The 19,545-nt window shown below is 34.8% G+C and overlaps 1 protein-coding gene across 7 annotated transcripts in view; it reads right to left on the minus strand.

Moving 5' to 3' along the window:
- Positions 1–19,545, minus strand: part of LOC136031651 (uncharacterized) — a 238,092-nt gene that overhangs the window by 86,077 nt on the left and 132,470 nt on the right. For 6 of the 7 annotated variants that reach the window (XR_010618551.1, XM_065711311.1, XM_065711305.1 and 3 more), the window contains one exon: positions 16,070–16,220. Coding sequence is in view for 6 of the 7 variants with exons in the window: in XM_065711311.1 (XP_065567383.1) it covers positions 16,070–16,220 (151 nt within the window). In the remaining variant the exon portion in view is untranslated. Of the gene's footprint in view, positions 1–12,883; positions 13,425–16,069; positions 16,221–19,545 lie in introns of those variants that run through there. The other variant, XM_065711308.1, reaches the window with a different exon arrangement.

Raw genomic sequence — 19,545 nt, forward strand, 5'->3', positions numbered from 1 at the left:
AACAGAACTCATAACTTGCTGTTTTCGAACATTAAGCATTGCCAAGGAAAGAGAGAGACTGTTACATCGGGTGCAGTACCAACTACTTTTAGCAAAATAAAATGGGACGGAGCAAGTTGTAGCTTTATATCCATCTTTATATTGAGGGCAACCATTGAGGTATATTAAATATCTCATGACCTATTTTCCCAGCCAAGAGTTAATCTTTAATTGTCCCATATCTAAGTATATTGATAGTGTTGGTGTCCGTTTTAAATTTATACCCAAATTTAAATTTAAATTTATACCTCTCAAAAGGACATTAGAGTCATCAACATGAATTGTATGTAGCTTGCATAATTTGAAAGATTATTGCTTGTGCTCACCAACGTTCCATTTATGTAGACACTGATTTGTCTAAAAAAATTGTGTAGTACACAAGTTGTAGCGGACAAAATTCTCATAGTAACTATGTTTTACACTAACATCAACGTTTTCGACATTGAAAAGATTTAGAGATGAGTTAACTGAAGGATGAGATTCTTTATGTTCTAGATATGACATTTCTAGGAAAAAAAATCCTTTTATGACCTAATAATTTTTACTTTTGGTTTCTTCTTTGAAGAGAACGATGTTAGACACTTCCAAAGATGTACCATTTGTAACCCCTAGTAACGCACAAAGTCAAGTGAAAATATCATGTCTATAGAACCAAAAATGTGCCAGTGTTCAATTACATTCTGTGCTGGCCATGTCAATAGATACCCACCTACATACTCTTTTAGTGGTTACAGCTACTTTTTTTGTCATATTAGCGTTTATAGCCAACGTCGCATTTCTTTACGGTCTCGGAAAGGCAAGAGTCCAAAAAACAATAATTAATGACATATTGAAGACTTTTAGTACAATTGGTTGCTTCTTGATATCCGTCTACTATATTCATATTATATATAAGATTACAATAACTAAACCAAAGGAAATAGATTGCTACTTAACGCCAATTATCACCATCTTTATTCTGCTCATTTCAAATTTTGAGCACGGAGTTTGCTTGGTGGCGCGTTGTCTTATGCTTGGTTTTTCTTCTCGAGTGAAAAATTGGTCAAACATAAAAATTCTGATAGTTTCAGTTTCGTTAAGCACTCTTATATCTACTCCATATTCTATCCCATTTTATGACATTAAAGCATTACTTCAATATCAGTACTGCAGCCTAAAACAAGCAGAAAATGCTTTAATTCGTATAGGTAAGACAAACACAGTTGGTTTCTTTTCAACATTGTTTATTCTTCTGCTGCTTAGTTTTGTCGTGCTGAAACTGGAGAATAACGCCTCGAAAAAGATTTTCCCTCTTGCAGGATTAAGAAGATATAATATTGCAACCGCAAAGGCACAGATATTCATTACAATTATCTCAGTTATAATTACGCCATTGCCAGCATTGTTTTCAGAGTTTATGCTCAAAACAATTCCGCTGGAGCTTAGCATTCCAATTGTACCGATTTTATTTTTCTGCGTCACAACTTTAAGGTTTATTTTCCCACCAATTATGTACATTACTTTCAATGACAAAATTAGGATTTTGTTCTTGGGTCAATCCCACATGTGACCAAAGCTGATATGACCAAAATTGATATGACCAAAGCTACTACTGTTACCCGCTAGTGATAAACCATTTTGAAACATTTCATTCATTGTTAGCATATTGGTCACTTTACAAAATCTAATGAAGGAAAGATAAGTGGTTTTGAATATAAAAAGAAAGACAAAAATTCTGGACCACATTGTCAAAACAACAATGCGAACTCACTGTCAGCTAACATCGTATGGATCGCCTTTTTTCTCACTTGAGCGAGTGAAACCAACAGACCTGGCAGAGACATAATTTTCAATGTATCTTGGATTTTAACCACCCCCTTTTTCAATTCTTGGTAAAGACTTCCGTAACATAAACATATAGATTTTCAATCTCCGTCAGTGCTAGAGCTCCGATTTTTTCAATTCTTATAAATTTTTATTGTTCAAATAGCAAATTATTTGAAAGTTGACGGTAACTTGTATAATTTCAAATTTTCTGACATCTAGACTCAATAGAGGACCCCTTTTATTTCTCTGGGATGCATCCTCTTTTTATTCAAATCAGGGAGACTGTCTTATAGAAGTTAGTTTTTGCGAGTAAATGATAACTCCTTAATCTTGTTGACTCCAAATTTAAATATGTACTTTTTTAAGCTCTCAGTTTTCCAATTTCATTTAAAATATGACGCGGCACCATGTTTAGTGAGCGTGTGCTAACGGTTAATGTTCAAGAAATTTCACGACTGTAGAACAAATTTCAAGGTCACAGCCGTGTGCCTCTTTCTTTACAGGTTTAATTCAATTCTATCTTTTTTTTCTTTTTAATTACTATAACCCTAGAAACAAAACATGTTAAAAAATTAAAGAAAGGAGTCTCTTAAGCTTTCTGTATAATTTTTTTTACGGTAAGAGACCCCCCCCCCAAAAAAAAAACAAACGAATCAATAGCAAAGAAGCTATATTGCCTCAACAGTCTCGGTTTCAAGCTAAACTAAAGAGCTAAAAAATCAGAGGCAACGCTATAGCGTTGCCTATAGTACTAAATAAAAAGGAGCGACATTGAATCTTAAAACGAACAGAAATTATTCCGTATATAAAAGGGGTCGACCCCTCCTCAACGCCTGGCTTTTTGCGCTAGAGTTTGACTCTTTCTCACAACTCTACTTTTTAAAATAATAAAAAACTTTAGCGTAAAGAGCGAGGCATTGAAGAGGGGTAAACCCCTTTTATTTATTATATATTATTACGAATAGCGGTAAGCATCAATGCTTGTCGCAAAAACACAAAACATAAAATCATAATACTAATCTAAAGTAAATTGGCAACGACAAACTAAACAGCAAAAACTTCTAAATAACACGACACTACACAACAAAAGCGTCTAAATAAAAAGGCGTATTTACTAATGCACTCTTAAAAATTCGAACACTCTCTGCCTCGACAACCTCCAAAGGCAAACCATTCCATGGTCCAGCAACTCTACTAACGAAGGATAATTGACCAATTTTTTTCAGTGGTTTTGGGGGATATAATTTATAATCATGCTGACGAGTAGAGTGATAATGGCTAAATTTAAAAAATAAATTTGGATCAACATCATCCACTCCTTTAATTATACGAAACACATTTACAAGGTCATTGCGACGTTTACGAAACTTCAACGACGGGAGTTGAAGCCTAGAAAGTCTCTGCGGATAGGAAAGGCACTGAAGGTATGGGACCAATCTATTGACCCTTCTTTGAACCTTTTCTATCCTATGCTCATCCGTTAGACTTAATGGAAACCAAAGAGAAGTATTATACTCAAGAAGAGGGCGGACCATTGATTTGTATAGTAGTAAGAAATTACGAAGGTTAAACCTACTAAACCTTCCCTTTATAGACGATAAACGATAATTTGCATTCTTTACAATTTCCGAAACATGCTTATCAAATTTCAATTGGGTATCAAAGTAAACGCCAAGGTCACGCACTATTTCGTTAGAAGGGATTCGTATGCCAGACAGCTGGTAAGTATGCACAGGTGGGAGTTTACGAGCATAGTGTAGAACAACACACTTAGAAGGGTGGTTTATGAACATGGAATTAGATTCGCATCAATAAGTTAGAGAGTCAAGATCCTCCTGTAAAAGTTGCACATCGTTTTGGTCTCGTACTGGTAGGTAAAGTTTTACATCATCCGCGAACATCTTGACAGTAGAATGCTGAACAGACGAAGGCAGATCATTAATAAATAAACAAAATAAAATTGGACCCAGGCAGCTACCCTGGGGGACTCCGCTTAACACATCAATTGAGGGTGACATAGCTTCACCAACAACAACCTGCTGAGTTCGTCCATTTAGATAATCAGCAATAAATGCAACTGTTTTTTCACCCAATTTATAAGCTGCACGTTTTTTAAGAAGGGTGGGTATTGAGACTTTGTCGAATGCCTTCGAGAAGTCGATGTAAATGCAATCAAAGGGCATAGCTAAATCGGCAAAACGTTAAAAGTCCAAAATAACCTCAAGAAGCTGAGTATTACAAGGCCTATTTTTTCGAAAACCATGCTGATATATACGGAATAATTTCTGTTCGTTTTAGGTTTTAATGTCGCACCTTACTTGCAGTTAAAAAAAAACTTGTTTTTTCTTAAATTTAGTTTCTGAACGTTTATTTAATTAATGCATGTTTTGATTTTGGCTCTCCAAAATCAATTTTTTTAAAATAAATAATGAAAATGAAATTTGCATATTAATTTTTTAGGCTAAATGGCTTTTTCATAGTTTTAATCGAAAGATTTCAAGAAAAAAGGAGCGAGGGAGGAGGCCTAGTTGCCCCCCAATCTTTTGATTACTGAAAAAGGCAACTAAAACTTTTAATTTTTTACGAACGTTTTCATTAGTAAAAAAATATACGTAACTTACGAATTAACTTACGTAACGAACTTCTATACTCGTATATTCTTATTGCATATATGAGGGGGTTCACCCCCTCTTCAATACCTCGCTCTTTACACTAAAGCTTAAACTTTGTCCCAATTCCTTAAGAATGACCCATGAATCACAAAGGCCGTAGAATAAATAGTTGAAATTACTAAAAATACTTTAGCGTGAAGAAGGGGGTATTACGAGGAGGTAAACCCCTCATATGCATAATAATTTATGTTCGTTTTAAGTTTTAATGGTGCTCCATACTTTCAGTTGAAGAAACTGTTCATATTTATTTTTTCATTGTTTTTTTTTTTAAATAATGCTAGAAAATCCTGCACCCCCTTCATTGAAATTCTCTTCCCCCAAGACAAGTACCTCCATGGAAAGATCCTCCCACGTAGGCCTCCCCTCAACTTCTCCCCTCACCAAACCAAAACAATACCCCTGAAAACGTCGGTACACTTCCCAATAACCATTACTATATGTAAACAAAGGTCAAAGTTTTTAACTTGCAGCCCCTCCCACGGTGACTGTAGGGGAGCAAGTCATCCCCAAAGACATAGTTATTAGGTTTTTCGACTATGGTGAATAAAATGGCCATCTCGGAATTTTGATACAGAGACCTTGGGGGAAAAATGAGCGTTGGAGGGGGCCTATGTGCCCTCAAATTTATTTAGTCACTTAAAAAGGGCACTAGAACTTCTAATTTCCGTTAGTATGAGCCCTCTCGTGAAATTCTAGGACTGCTGGGTCGATACGATCACCCCTGAAAAAAAAAGCATCCGTGATTTGTCTTCTGGCAAAAAATTCAAAATTCCACATTTTTGTAGATAGGAACTTGAAACTTCTACGGTAGCGTCCTCTGATACGCTGAATCTGACGGTGAGATTTTCGATAAGATTCTATGACTTTTAGGGGATGTCTCCCTCTATTTTATAAAATAAGGCAAAGTTTATCAGGCTCGTAACTTTTGATGGGTACGACTAAACTTGATGAAACTTACATATTTAAAATCAGCATAAAAATTCAATTCGTTTGATGTAACTCTTAATATCAAAATTCCGTTTTTTAGGGTTTCGGGTACTATGAGCCGGGTCGCTCGTTAGTGCAGTTCGTTACAACGAACTGTTTGAAAGGTCATACGGCTCCAATGTTTTATTATTATTCTTTTTTTTTCAGAGGCACTTCATATGGAAGGGGTATTCCAATAAGCTTCGGGGGGGGGAGGAGCTCATTCAATTAGAAATCAGAAGTTCTAGGGCCCTTTTTAAGAGCCAAAATTGATCAGAGGGCAACTAGCCCCCCCCCCTTTTCCCCTAAATGCATCCAATAAAATTTTGAGATAACCATTTTGTTAAAAATAGTTCAAAGCTCACATAACAAAACTCCAGGGTTGACACGACCCCTCAGGGCCTGAGGACAGGCGTTGTAATTTATGCCCTGGGGACATATAAGGTTCTTATAGAAGGGATACTCGTATAAAATTCACAGGGCTCATTAAATTGGAAATTGAAAGTTCTAATTCCCTTTTCAAGGATCAAAGGAGATCAAAAGGCAGTTAGACCCCTCCCCCACCGCCATGCCCATTTCCCTAAACCCATCCGGATTTTTTGAGATAGTCATTTTGCTGAAAATAGTTCAAACATCAAAGAAAAAACAAACTCCGGGGTCAACATGAATCCCCAGAGCCCGGGGACAAATGTTTCAATTTATACTCCGGGGGCATATAAGGTTTTTATGTAAGGGGTGGTCGTATAAACTTCAGAGGGGGCTCATTTGATTGGAAATCTAAAATTCTAGTTACCATTTTATGAATAAAAACCTCCATCTACCCCCCCCCCCGCCACATACACACCCTATTTTCCCCAAATGCATCCCATCAAAATTTTGAGATTGCCAGCTTGTTTGAAATAGTTAACGATTAGATTAAAAAAAAAAAGCTTCAGGGTTAACATAACCCTCACCCCTAAATCCCGGGGGAAGGGTTGTAACTTCCGGAGGCGACTCAAATGACTAGAAATTGGAAGTTATAATTTCCTTTTTAAGAGTAAAAAGTGATCTGATAGCAGCTAAGCCCCCACCCCTCTTTTCCCCAAATATGGTAAGATAAATTTTTTATACAGTCATTTTGTTAAAAATAGACCGAATATCATATAACAAAACCCAGGGATAATACAGAACCTGGTGGCAAGGGTTGTAAATTATGCCCCGGGGGCATATAAGGTTTTTGTGGGGGCTCATTCGATTGTAGATTGGAATTTATAGTGCACTTTTTAAGAAAAGACACTCAAGAGGAGTGTCTTTTCTCCTCACGTAGAGTTCACTTAAGAAGGTTAGATTTTGTTGTTGTTTTTTCTTTGTTTTTTTTCCTCTTTCTTATTTTTTTTTAGCACTGAGGAAGACTTGGCGGAGGTCCTTGCCGAATTATTTGCTTGATTTTTATTTTCATATTTTACTACTGACTGACAAAATCCTCGTTTTTCACCTATTTGTTTTTTTCTTCATTTATATTTCCTTTCTTGTTTTCATACGTAAAGTTGTAGTTTCCTTTATAAGGGTGAAAATTAATATGATGGCAGTTAGTCCCACCCCCCAACCGTCTTTTCTCCAAATGCGTTTGATCGAATTTTCTAGATTTTAATCTTGTCCAAAATAGACCGAAGATCATATAATAAAGATTCAACACCCCAAAAACCGGGAGCAAGCGTTGTAAATTAAGCCTCAGGGGGTACATAAGGGTTTTTTGGAACAAATGATCGTATAACCTTCGAAGGGGGGCTCATTCTATTGGAAATTGAAAGTTCTAGTTCTGTTTTTAAGAGTCAAAAGAGACCAAAGGGCAATTAGTCCTGCTGTTATAAACTAACTAACCCTGAGCTAACTAAAGTGTATAGATTTACCCTTCCCGCGAATCCTACGCGGCCTGAAATGACTGCCCCGGTACTTGTCCAGTTCCCCTTTAAAGATGTGGATAGAAACATATTTGCTGCCAAGAACAAACTGGCCAAATCTGGTACATTTGTGTCAGAAAGTTTAACGAAGAAGTGACGAGAAATACAGCAACTGGCTCGTGATAGGTTAGGTAACCAAAACGTATGGTCCGATCACAGCCATACTTTCGCTTGATCTGGAACTGACACTCAGTCACGCAGACTAAGAAGTCGTCACGAGATGTAATCTGAATGTTGGTTTATTGTCGTTATAGTAGTTACAAATCTGTCCTTTTTTTGTTGTTTTAACTATGTTGTCTGTCTCTGTGTACTTTTGTGTTGTATGACGGGTTATATATATATATATATATATATATATATATATATATATATATATATATATATATATATATATATATATATATATATATATATATATATATATATATATGTGTGTGTGTGTGTGCGTGTATGATTCCCGAGTGTGTATTGGAAAATACTATGGAAGCCATTTTTTCAACAGTCAGAGCCATTCGAATTATAGAATCCTTTATAGGCATGTACATATGCCAGGGGCCATGGGGGATCTCCTCGTCCCCATTTACAATAATTTCACGATGTTTTCTTTAATTTAATATATATACGCCAAATTTTTGCTTTTTTTCTAGAATCTTCCCCACCCCCAGTGCCCAATATCATGTCTCCTCTCAGAAGCAGATTCCTGCAGACACCTTTGCTTTGACTACTTTTCATTGTCTGTCCAAAAGTCAAATGAAATTCCAAAACAAGTCTTTTTTGTTTAGATTTTTGTAAAACCTAAGAAAAGAGAACTGTTATTTTCCAAAATCCACAGCGTCAAAATAAGCATTATAGACCTGTAAAGTTTAGTCATACTGTTAATATTATACATTGTGCTAGAACAATGTACTACTACTAGTAGAGTAACATTTTACGGCAACATTTCTTGCTGCCGTGTGCGTATCTCACCATTTATCTAAGTGGTAAGGCCCTTACCACTTAGGTACAGCCTATCTTCAAGCTTTATTAGAACACAATAAAACACGAGGATAAACTTCCCGCAATTCTTAATTGTTCAAACAGAAATATGATACGCTTTTAAAATTTGCTCAATTGATAACCCCTAGTAACGCACAAAGTCAAACGAAAACATCATGTCTATAGAAACAAAAATATGCCAGTGTTCAATTACATTCTGTGCTGGTCATGTCAGTAGATACCCAACTACATCTTCTTTTAATTGCTACAGCTACATTTTTTGTTATACTGGCGGTTATAGTTAACTTTGCGTTTCTTTACGGACTTGGAAAGGCAAGGGTCCAAACGACAATCATCAACAATATATTAAGGACTTTTAGCATAATTGGTTGCTTACTGATCTCCGTTTACTTCATACAGATTATATACAGGCTTACACTGAAAGAGCCGACGGAAATAGACTGTTACCTGACGCCTATTTTGTCCATTCTTATTCAGCTTATTTCTAACTTTGAGCACGGAGTTTGCATGGTCGCGCGTTGTCTTATGCTTGGCTTCTCTAGTCGAGTGAAAAATTGGTCAAATAGAAAAATTCTCACAGTTTCAGTGTTGTTAAGCACTCTTATATCTGTTCCATATTCTATCCCATTTTATGACATTAAAGCATTACTTCAATATCAGTACTGCAGCCTAAAACAATCAGAAAATGCTCCAATTCGTCTAGGTAAGACTAACGCAGTTGGTTTCTTTTCAACATTGTCTGTTCTTCTGCTGCTTAGTTTTGTTGTGTTGAAACTGGAGAATCATGCCTCCAAGAAGGTTTTACCTCATGCAGGACTACGAAGACATAATATAGCGACCGCAAAGGCACAAATCTTTATTACAATTACCTCTATTGTTGTGATACCATTGCCAGCATTGTTTTCAGAGTTCATGCTCAAATCAATCCCACTGGAGCTTAGCATTCAAATTGTGCCAATTCTCTTTTTCTGCGTCACACTTTTTCTACGTTTCTTCCCACCATTTATGTATATTACTTTCAACAAGGAGTTGAGAATTCCATTGGCAAATCAACTCAAAATTTTGGCTGGTAATTGATTTACCAACTAGCAAATAAGCTGCCATTGTGACCAAATTGTTACAAAATGATAACGAAACATTTAATCAATATATGACATTGTTGTGCTTAAAAAAAAGGGCTTAGCTGACATTTTATTTTCCAAAAATGATCCGAAAAGTAGGGAAAATTTCTCTGCTGGATCTTTACCCACCACTGACACAAAAAATGGATCCTTACTCGCTTGTCGCAGGGTAAGAAAAGTCGTGGTAGTATAAGAGGGACTGGTCATAATTGTGACAAAAAGCATTTCGGAATCTTTAGCTGATTCTCATGAAAGTACTTTAGGCCAATGGCCCCATATTTTGCATCATTTAAAGGATTTACATTATTCTAGAGAGGGAGGCCGACCAACAAAAACCCTTGAAAGAAGGATAAACACTACAATTGAAAAAAAAAATCGACGAAAGTGGTGTCAAAAGCTATTTGTAGGTCAATTTTTCACATTTCCTTTGGGAAATCTTCCTTGTGGATTTTTTTTTTCGCACCATACTGAAGGTACCTTAAATCATCTATACTTTCTACAGTTTCTTATTTAAATGGTTGAACATTGATATGCTCCTCCGTAGAATTCAAAAATCCCTATTCTAAATTTTGTGTGCATGTCCAATTGGTCATTTTTTCTGTTATGTCAAAGCCAAAACATAGTCACATATGTCTGTAAAAAAAAAAAGAGTTTTACGAATGTACCCACCCGTGCATACCCCTTCCTCTGTTTAGGATCATGGAGAGTTAAACAGGTAATGTCCAGGCATCACCCGTTTAGTCAATTGTCACCAATTAACTAAATTGAAGGTTTCTTTTTCATATGTCATTTTATATAGTCGTGTTAGGTGATAACTTAGTTCATTTTTATTTGTTGATAAATAGGCCCGTTAGCCTTTTGTCTATTTATTCGATTAAATAAATTTATTTTGAATTAGTGTCAATAAATGTATTTGTAGCATTATATTTTCAATAAACCGACAATTATGAATCCTTCTTCGAAGTTTTAGATCTGAGAGAAATTCCTTCTTATTTTTTATTTTCTATTATAGACATAAACATATTTATTGACACAATCGACATAGCACAAAGAAGCACTAAAACTAAGCTGTCCATAAAAATCATATTAATCACAACACAAACACACACAAATAATCACAAACACAAATAATCACAAACACAAAGTACAATTACTTTATACTATTAAACAAACCCATGGAAAAGGGATCAAAAGAATGCTGCTACCGCGCTGTGCGGCAGTAAACTGATTCAAACTTAATCTGTCTTCTGGTGAGTGAGTTCGGGGGTGCATTCGAGGGAAGAATACGCCTGTGTTAATACGTCTAGCTTTTAGGAATAAGATTTTTGCAGCGGTTGTGGAGTGACTCCGGCCCCAGTAATTCAAGGGCCTTTTCATAGGAAGTATAGCTTTCTCTTATCATAATTTTGCAAACACGTATTTGATGAGCTGCGGCTGCATTTCAATAATTTTTAAGAAACTGGAATTAAACCAGTAAATTCCAAAAAAATGATATTATTAACCAAATCTTTATTCATTCCAGGAAAAAAGAAATAAAACTAGTGAAAAAACAATGGCGAAAACAGCTGCTTACTCAGTTCTGAAAATGTGTCCAAAGAATAGCCAACATATCATGGTTGATGCAACCTAGTAAAGAGCAAACCACAGCCCATAGTAACCAAAAGTTTATAAAAGTGTTTTGATTGTATTAATAGTCTGTCTTAACTTTGGGAAGAAAACTTAAACTGAACATTAGGAGCCCTCCACCTTGAAAAATAACGGATATCCCTTTTTAGCATGCGTTGCAGTGATCTGTGTTCATTTTATCTCTTTTTTTTTGCCCAGATTCATTCAGGCCTGTGCACAGAGAGGAAGGATGGGGTGCCAAGAAACCAAATGAAAAATCCATTGAAGTTAGTTTAGTCATCCCTAGTTGTCCTTTTCAATCTTTTTTTTTATTCAGATTTTTACCTACTTAATCTTTCTCATTGAAAAATATATATTTAAAATTATTTGATAAATATGTTTCTCATGGAAAATGCAAAGATAAGATTCATGAAGTGGGTGCTATTATAGTGCAGCTGCTGAACATTATTATATGGAAACAAGTTTTAATTGTCATTTCTACCAACAAACTATCAGCATTTAAATACTCTCCATAAATCGTCAACAAATTATTTTTGAAAATAGTAAGTAGGTGATTTGTTTTAGCATATTTAAAATTATTTGATAAATATGTTTCTCATGGAAAATGCAAAGATAAGATTCATAATGTGGGCGTTATTACCCTTACACGGCTTTTGAGATCCCTCGTAGTCGACAACGAGTATCTTTTATCAGCGTTAACTATTTACAAAAGGATTGCCTGGTTTGCATCCCCCCACCAAAAAAAAAAAAAATCTCCGACTCTTAAATTAGTCGCCAAATGTAGGTAAAAAGAATATTTCTCCTCGATAATTTAAGAATATTTCCCCTCCTTGTAACTTCCGGGTAAAAAAAGACTTAAACTGCTCCCCCAGCCAGACCTAGCCAAAACTCTTTAAGTAAAAGCCCCCGAATAAAAATTATTTTGATAATCCACATCCCCCTCCCCAAAAATACTGAGCACGTTCTTGATTGAAATTGAATTGATACCAATTTTCAGCTTAGAAACAACTATTTCATCGCAATTAATTTTGGGCCTAAACATAGAGAGATTTGATTCTACGATCAGGCATGGACCAGGACCACAGAGCTTTTTTCCATAATAAATTTTCGATTGAAAATTCTATCGAACGCCTAGGAATGTTACAAAAGGCACAATTATCAAAACACGTATGAATGAAGGGACTCCACTCATTTACAACTCTTAAAAAGGGCACTAGAACTTTCAATTTCCAATCAAATAGGCCCTTTCCAAGTCGTAAAGTTTTTACGACTACCTCTTCCATACGAAGTGGCCGGAGAAAAAATGATATGCTTGTATTGAAGTCAAATGACTGCTATGTACAGTCTGTATATAGTGGCATAATATGTTAACATTGTTTTCCAACACTCATGGCTTTTAACTCAGTAAAACCTTAGACGAAACCTCAAACCTCTAAAAGAGGTTTAACTTATATATCACCGTTCTGTCTCCACCATATGAGGTGGCAATTCGCCTGCTCACCTACTGCAGCAATTTTTCTATATTATCTCGTATGTATTCAAATAATAGATCACAAGGCACGATAATAAAATAAAAATAATAAGTGAATAAATAATACAAGAGAAAACCAAGTATAGTTAAAACTTGGAAATGGGCGAAACTAATTTAAAGATGAAACTTATATGATGGCATCACTTGAACGCATCGAACAAAAATCAAATATCTTCAAATACCATGTTTGATTTTTTTTTTTTTTTTTTTTTTTTTTTATTCGTGTTTAACGCTCAGTGATGAAAAAATAGTCTAGAAAAAAGAAGTAAAACTTGCTAGTGCTTAGACTTAACAAATTTACCATCAAAGCCATTCACTGTGTCTTTTCCAGCCATATAGAAGAACAGAGTTTCAGCTCTTCAACTTAAGAAAGTTTTATTTTAGATCAAATTTTTGTCTAAGCACCATCGATTCAGCTGTTTTGACAACTTTTGAAATCATTTATTTCAACAGGGAAAAGGAAGAATAAAAAATTAATTATATTTAAAACTTGTAGGTAGGCCAAAGTAACACGAAGGAAGGGTCTAACGAACTCCAAAACAAAAATAGGAAAAAAGCAATACATGGGGCCTCACTTAATAGGGCCTAACGAACACGAAAACTTGTAAATAGGCGAAAGTAATAGGATGGAAGGGCCTATTAAACCTAGCGAGCACCAACACATCATGAAACGTCATGTTTGAAAATGTGTAATTCTTGTTTAAAGCTTAGCGATGGAGAATATTGCCTAGAAACAAGGAGTAAAACTCATTAGTGCTAAAGACCTAACAAATTTACCATCCAAGTGAAATAGTGTGTCTTGCCCACGTACACACAAGGGCACAGTTCCATCTCTTCAACTTATAAAAGTTAATTTAATACCACCAGTTGGGCTGGTTGGACACCTTTTAAAATCTTTAGCTCAACAGATAAAAGAAAAATAAAAACAGTAAAAAGGAAGAATAATAACAATAATAAAATGAGTAAAATGGCGAAATCAATTGATAAAACTTGAATGATGACCTAATTACTAACTGAAGCATCACACTCAAATTAAATAATTTGAAGTACTATGTTAGAAGCTGCGTAATTCTGTTTAAGACTTAGTGAAGGAAAAAATAGCAAATCAGAGAAAAATGTTATGCAAAATATCCTAGAAAAGCTATCCATATAGCAGATCTTTTTCAGTCATACAGATAGATACGACCCCAACTCGTGTTCTTAGAGAAGTTCTTTTTCGTAAAGAATAACAAGGAGAAAAAAAAATCGAAAAGATTTTAACCTTATAGAGGAGTCTTATTTTTCAAATAAGAGAGTAGAAGTTCTCCTTTTTTATCCTTCAGTTGTCTGCATATAATTGCATATAATAGAAAGAAAAGGCTTGCTACTAAACCAGCCATGCAAGGTGAATAAATCAAACCGGGAAAGCCCTACTGAAGGGGAATTTTTATGTATCAAGAGATAACTAATGTGATATAACAGAATATAAGAGGTGGTATTTTGACCGAAGAATCGCGTATAGGAGTCAGCTTACTTGACAGATTCGGGAAATAGCAATAATAATAAAATTAAGTATTCAACATAAAAGTGTCTCAAGTAGATAAAAGTGTCTCTATTGATTAATCAATAGATTTTTAACACGAAAAAATGCAGCGAAACGTTAAAGAGAAAGACAAAGAGATAGCAAATAGCAAAACGATAGATTCAAAATCATAACAAAATTTAATCTTTGAGTATACTTTTTGGCGACAATTTTGATATAGAAAATATCCCCTCTCCCAACCAAAACCGCAGTGAGAAACACGTAGAGTCAAGAAAAAGAAAAGATAAACTGTGTTCTTGAAAGCCAAGAGTGAGCAAAGCCAGTTCTTCACCTAGTAAATGTGTATATAAAAAGAAAATTTTATCAATTTTTTTTTTAATATATTTTTTGCCGAAAATTCTATCTATTGCACAATTATGCTTAATATTGTTTTAGTATAGAGTAAAATTAGCAGTTGTTGCTCAAGAAATTTAAATAAGAGATAGAAAAGGAAGAAATGAGGGGGGAGGGGATGAATTTTAGCATGTCTTTTCAACCAAAAAGGAGAGGTTTTATATTTTACAGATTAGCAGAAATAACGGACGAATTTACTATATTCATTTCAGGACAACAGATGTATTGATGTAGAGACACGTGAGGACTAGGAAGGGGAAATAAGCGCAGTTGTACGATTAGAAGAAAAGGTTCCGGTATTCGATGCATGGTTGAGTACACAAGGTGGTCCTCACCTTCAACACGCAGTGATTAGCTCATGCACGAATGCCATTAGGGCCAAGGCACAGTGGAGGCCCTGAGAAACAAGAAGACGCTTAGAAAACGGATCAAAAGGAAAAAAAATGAGAAATACCTGATTTAATTCGTGGCAAATATAAAATTCTTGTAACACTTGCTCCAAATCCCCCCAAGAAAATTTTTTGGTCTTTGAGCCCACGGTATGGGACACAATTTTGTGTTTATGCACGATCAGTGACTTAATAAAGAAAAATAACGAAAAAAATTCTGCCACTTTATAAGTTCCTTCAATAACCGAACCAAAATTCGGTTATTGAATATAAATATTTTGTTCAATAAAGGCTTTCTGTTTATGCCGCGGGAGCAATGGGTTCTTGAAAGCCAGGTTCTTGAAAATGATTTCTGGGCCTCGTCTATTAATCCCTTTGCCAAAATGTGAGAGGTCCAGATTTACACTGCGGTATATGGTTCCTTTGATTTGGTCGAAGTATACATATAGATATAATGTTGTCACTTACTGCTATCAGATCTCGGCTTCGAACGCTGTTCATACAATGCTTTAAAAACTAAAAACTTATTTTAGTGAAGTATGGTATCTTGTATTTATTGTTTTTATTATTTTGTGGTTGTTTGGATATGAACTTTCTGTACCCCCGGCCCATAGTAGCCTAATAATTGGTATTATTAAGTTAGTATTGTCTTGAATGAACGTGTGTTGGCCATAGGTTGGAGTGGCACGCCAATGTTATTTCTTTTATAAGAAATACAGTAATAATAAAACTAATAAAATTACAATTAGCTATTTCTTTAATAAGAAAAGAATTTCCAATTTTTTTTAATAAACATACAGACAAGAATAGTTGTATTTATTTCAATAATATTAATGTATTGTTTTTTTTCTCGCTGGTATACGAGCTCTGCCCCCCCCCCCGTCAACAGGAAAATTTCTGTAAGTTTAAATGTCTGTAAATTATTACTATCATAATAAAGAACCATGTACCTTGAGCCATGCTCATTTTCCTGAATACGTTGGTGCAAAATGAAAATTAGAAGATGCACTAGTCGGTGCGCACCTTTAGAACGCCGGATTCATCCTCTTAGTGAAAAAAAATTATTACCGTTTCTGCTGACTTGGTTAATTCTGCCGCTTTACAAGTTTCTTCTATAGCAGAACCAATCAAAGGGGAAAGCATTGAGCTGGATCGGAGCAAATTTAATTTCCCTCCTGGGATTGCGGTAGAGGCGGACGTGCTTAAGGTCAAAGCCTCACTGAAAAACAAAGGTGGACAGCTCTTTGAAAAGATTTCTTGTAATAAAATCAACGGATTAAACTAGACCTTTTTGTCGGAGAACAACAAAAGAATAACTCTAAGAGTTGGTAAAAGGGATGGTAATTCTAGCCAATCGACGTAGAAAGGGGTGATCCAACTTTATTTGCTATTACAAAGCGCTTTAAATGTTGTTTTAATCATGTATAGTTGTACAAGTCATTATAATGAAAAGTATACATAAGATTTTGCCTAAGGCACAAGTAGCTAAATAACATTTGGTAAAAGGGGATGACACTTTTCACGAATTGTTAAAATAGGGCGGGGTTGTAGGACAATGTAGATAAACAATTGGGAAATAGTTTGTAAACATAAGGTTGTCTTTTGTCTTTATTTCAAGTATTTATTTGCAGAAATAACGTTTTTGAGTTCTGAAATCCTTATCCAACAATATGTACAACTAACATTAAAAAAATAAATTTAACCAATGTAGCCATCGCCACGCTTAACGGGAAAAAAATAAGCAGGGGGTAAAAAAAGGAAAAATATAATTTTTAAAATTCAAGAAACTTTAAGAAAGAAAAAAGAAGAAAAAGGACATGAAAGTGAGGAAGCTACCAAAATTAATTCTAACTACAGCTAATTACATTTAAAGGCTCTTCTTCAAAGATTTTCTGTTCTTTTTCTTCTTAAACCGTTTTAATTACAACTTAAACGTTTCTTAATTAAACGTTCTTAATTTTAAACGTTAAACTTGCATTTTTAAACGTTTAATAAAACCTTTTCCTGTTCAAACAACGAAAAATTCTCTTACTAATACAAAGCGCAAGTCAAAATGATAATTATCTATTTTTTTGCTTTTGACATTCTTTGTAATATCTATCATATTGGAAAAGCGATTAATATTGGAACATAAATCTTAATCATGACTAGACGTTGAAGGAAAGAAATTGTCTTTTGTTTCGTCGTTACAATTAACTAAATTAAAAAACGAAATGAATCTTTCCTTGATAAATAAAGAACATATTAAAAATTTTAACCAAGCAAAAATTAGCGTATACAAGATGTCAAACTTCAGACAAACAAAAATTTAAAACAAAGATGTCAAATTCAAAACGAGCAGAAATAACTAAAAATCAAGAAATAAAACGACATATTCAATCGCAAAACAAGTCAAAATTATAATGAATAAAGAAACAAAACTCAAACAATCAGAGATACAATTAACGGCATCATAACCACTACTTGTGAAGTATATACAAACTGTGACTTTTAGGGAGGTTTCCCCCTTTTTCAAAAAACAAGTGAATTTTCTGAGACTCGTAGCCTTTTATGGGTAACACTAAGCTTGATGAATCTTATATGTCTGGAATCAGAACAAAAAGCCATCTCTTTTGAAACATTTTTTGATATCACAATTCCGTTTTTTTTTTAGTTTCAATTACTATTGAGCCGTGTCACTCTTTACTTAAAGTTCATTACCACGAACTGTTTAATAGTTACAAAAGCAACTGGTGAAACTGTTAAAACACTCTGGATTCAATACAAAAATTCAATTAGACTTAAAAAACTTTTTCTTTTTAAGTTGGAAGGGTTTCAAAGACAAGCTATGGATCTAGTAGGGAAGGGCCGGTAGAAATCCCTCACCAAAACATTAATGACAGAAATTAATACACCTCCGCGCGGTAGTAAAGCATCTGAAAACGTGGAGTATATAAATAGGTTTGTTCTAAGCGAATTGCGTATCTTAGAATTCTCGTTAGATTTTGTGTCCTATTCGGGTCCAACTTACTGTTTTATCAGATAATTTGGAAAGAATCAGAACTTTGCTGTCACGCGCTTTTTTTGTTACTCAGTAGAGCTTTAATTTTTGTTCAATTGAGTCCTCTTCTGATGTGCTATAGTATTGGCTCAACACGTTTTTTTCTCTCCGGGAAAAAAAAACGCATTTGTGACCTTCCCTTGGGAGGGTTAGATTCTGTATCTTAGAATTCTCGTTAACTTTTTTGTCCTATTCGAGTCAAGCTTACTGTTTTATCAGATAATTTGGAGAGAATCAGAACTTTGCTGTCACGTGCTTTTTTTGTTACTGAGTAGAGCTTTAATTTTTGTTCAATTGAGCCCTCTTCTGATGTTTCCGGGAAAAAACGCATTTATGACCTTTCCTCTGAGGTTTAGATTCTGTATCTTAGAATTCTCATTAACTCTTTTGTCCTATTCGAGTCAAACTTACTGTTTTATCAGATAATTTGGAGACAATCAGAACTTTACTGTCACCTGCTTTTTTTGTTACTGAGTAGAGCTTTAATTTTTGTTCAATTGAGTCCTCTTCTGATGTGCTATATTATTGGCTCAACACGTTTTTTTCTCTCCAGGAAAAAAACACATTTGTGCACTTCCCTCAGGAGGTTTAGATTCTGTATCTTAGAATTCACGTTAACTTTTTTGTTCCATTCGAGTCAAACTTACTGTTTTACCAGATAATTTGAAGAGAATCAGAACTTTGTTGTCACGTGCTTTTTTTGTTACTGAATGATTGTTCAATTGAGTCCTATTCTGATGTGCTATATTATTGGCTCAACACGTTTTTTTCTATCCGGGAAAAACGCATTTGTGACCTTCCCTCGGGAGAATTAGGTTCTGTATCATAGAATTCTCGTTAACCTTTTTGTCCTATTCGAGTCAAACTTACTGTTTTATCAGATAATTTGGAGAGAATCAGAACTTTGCTGTCACGTGCTTTTTATGTTACTGAGTAAAGCTTTAATTTTTGTTCAATTGAGTCCTCTTCTGATGTGCTATATTATTGGCTCAACACGTTTTCTTCTCTCCGGGAAAAAAACACATTTGTGACATTTACTTGGGAAGGTTAGATTCTTTATCTTAGAATTCTCGTTAAATTTTTATCCTATTCGAGTCAAACTTACTGTTTTATAAGATAATTTGGAGAGAATCAGAACTTTGCTGTCACGTGCTTTTTTTGGTACTGAGTACAGCTTTAATTTTGTTCAATTGCGTCCTCTTCTGATGTGCTATATTATTGGCTCAACACGCTTTTTTCTCTCCAGGAAAAAAACACATTTGTAACCTTCCCTCGGGAGGGTTAGATTCTGTATCTCAGAATTCTCGTTAACTTTTTTGTCCTATTCGAGTCAAACTTACTGTTTTATCAGATAATTTGGAGAGAATCAGAAATTTGCTGTCACGTGCTTTTTTTGTTACTGAGTAGAGCTTTAATTTTTGTTCAATTGAGTCCTCTTCTGATGTGCTATATTATTGGCTCAACACGTTTTTTTCTCTCCGGGAATAAAACGCATTTGTGACAT

This window comes from Artemia franciscana, chromosome 10 (assembly GCF_032884065.1).
Source record: "Artemia franciscana chromosome 10, ASM3288406v1, whole genome shotgun sequence".
In the NCBI taxonomy this organism is placed as follows: domain Eukaryota; kingdom Metazoa; phylum Arthropoda; class Branchiopoda; order Anostraca; family Artemiidae; genus Artemia; species Artemia franciscana.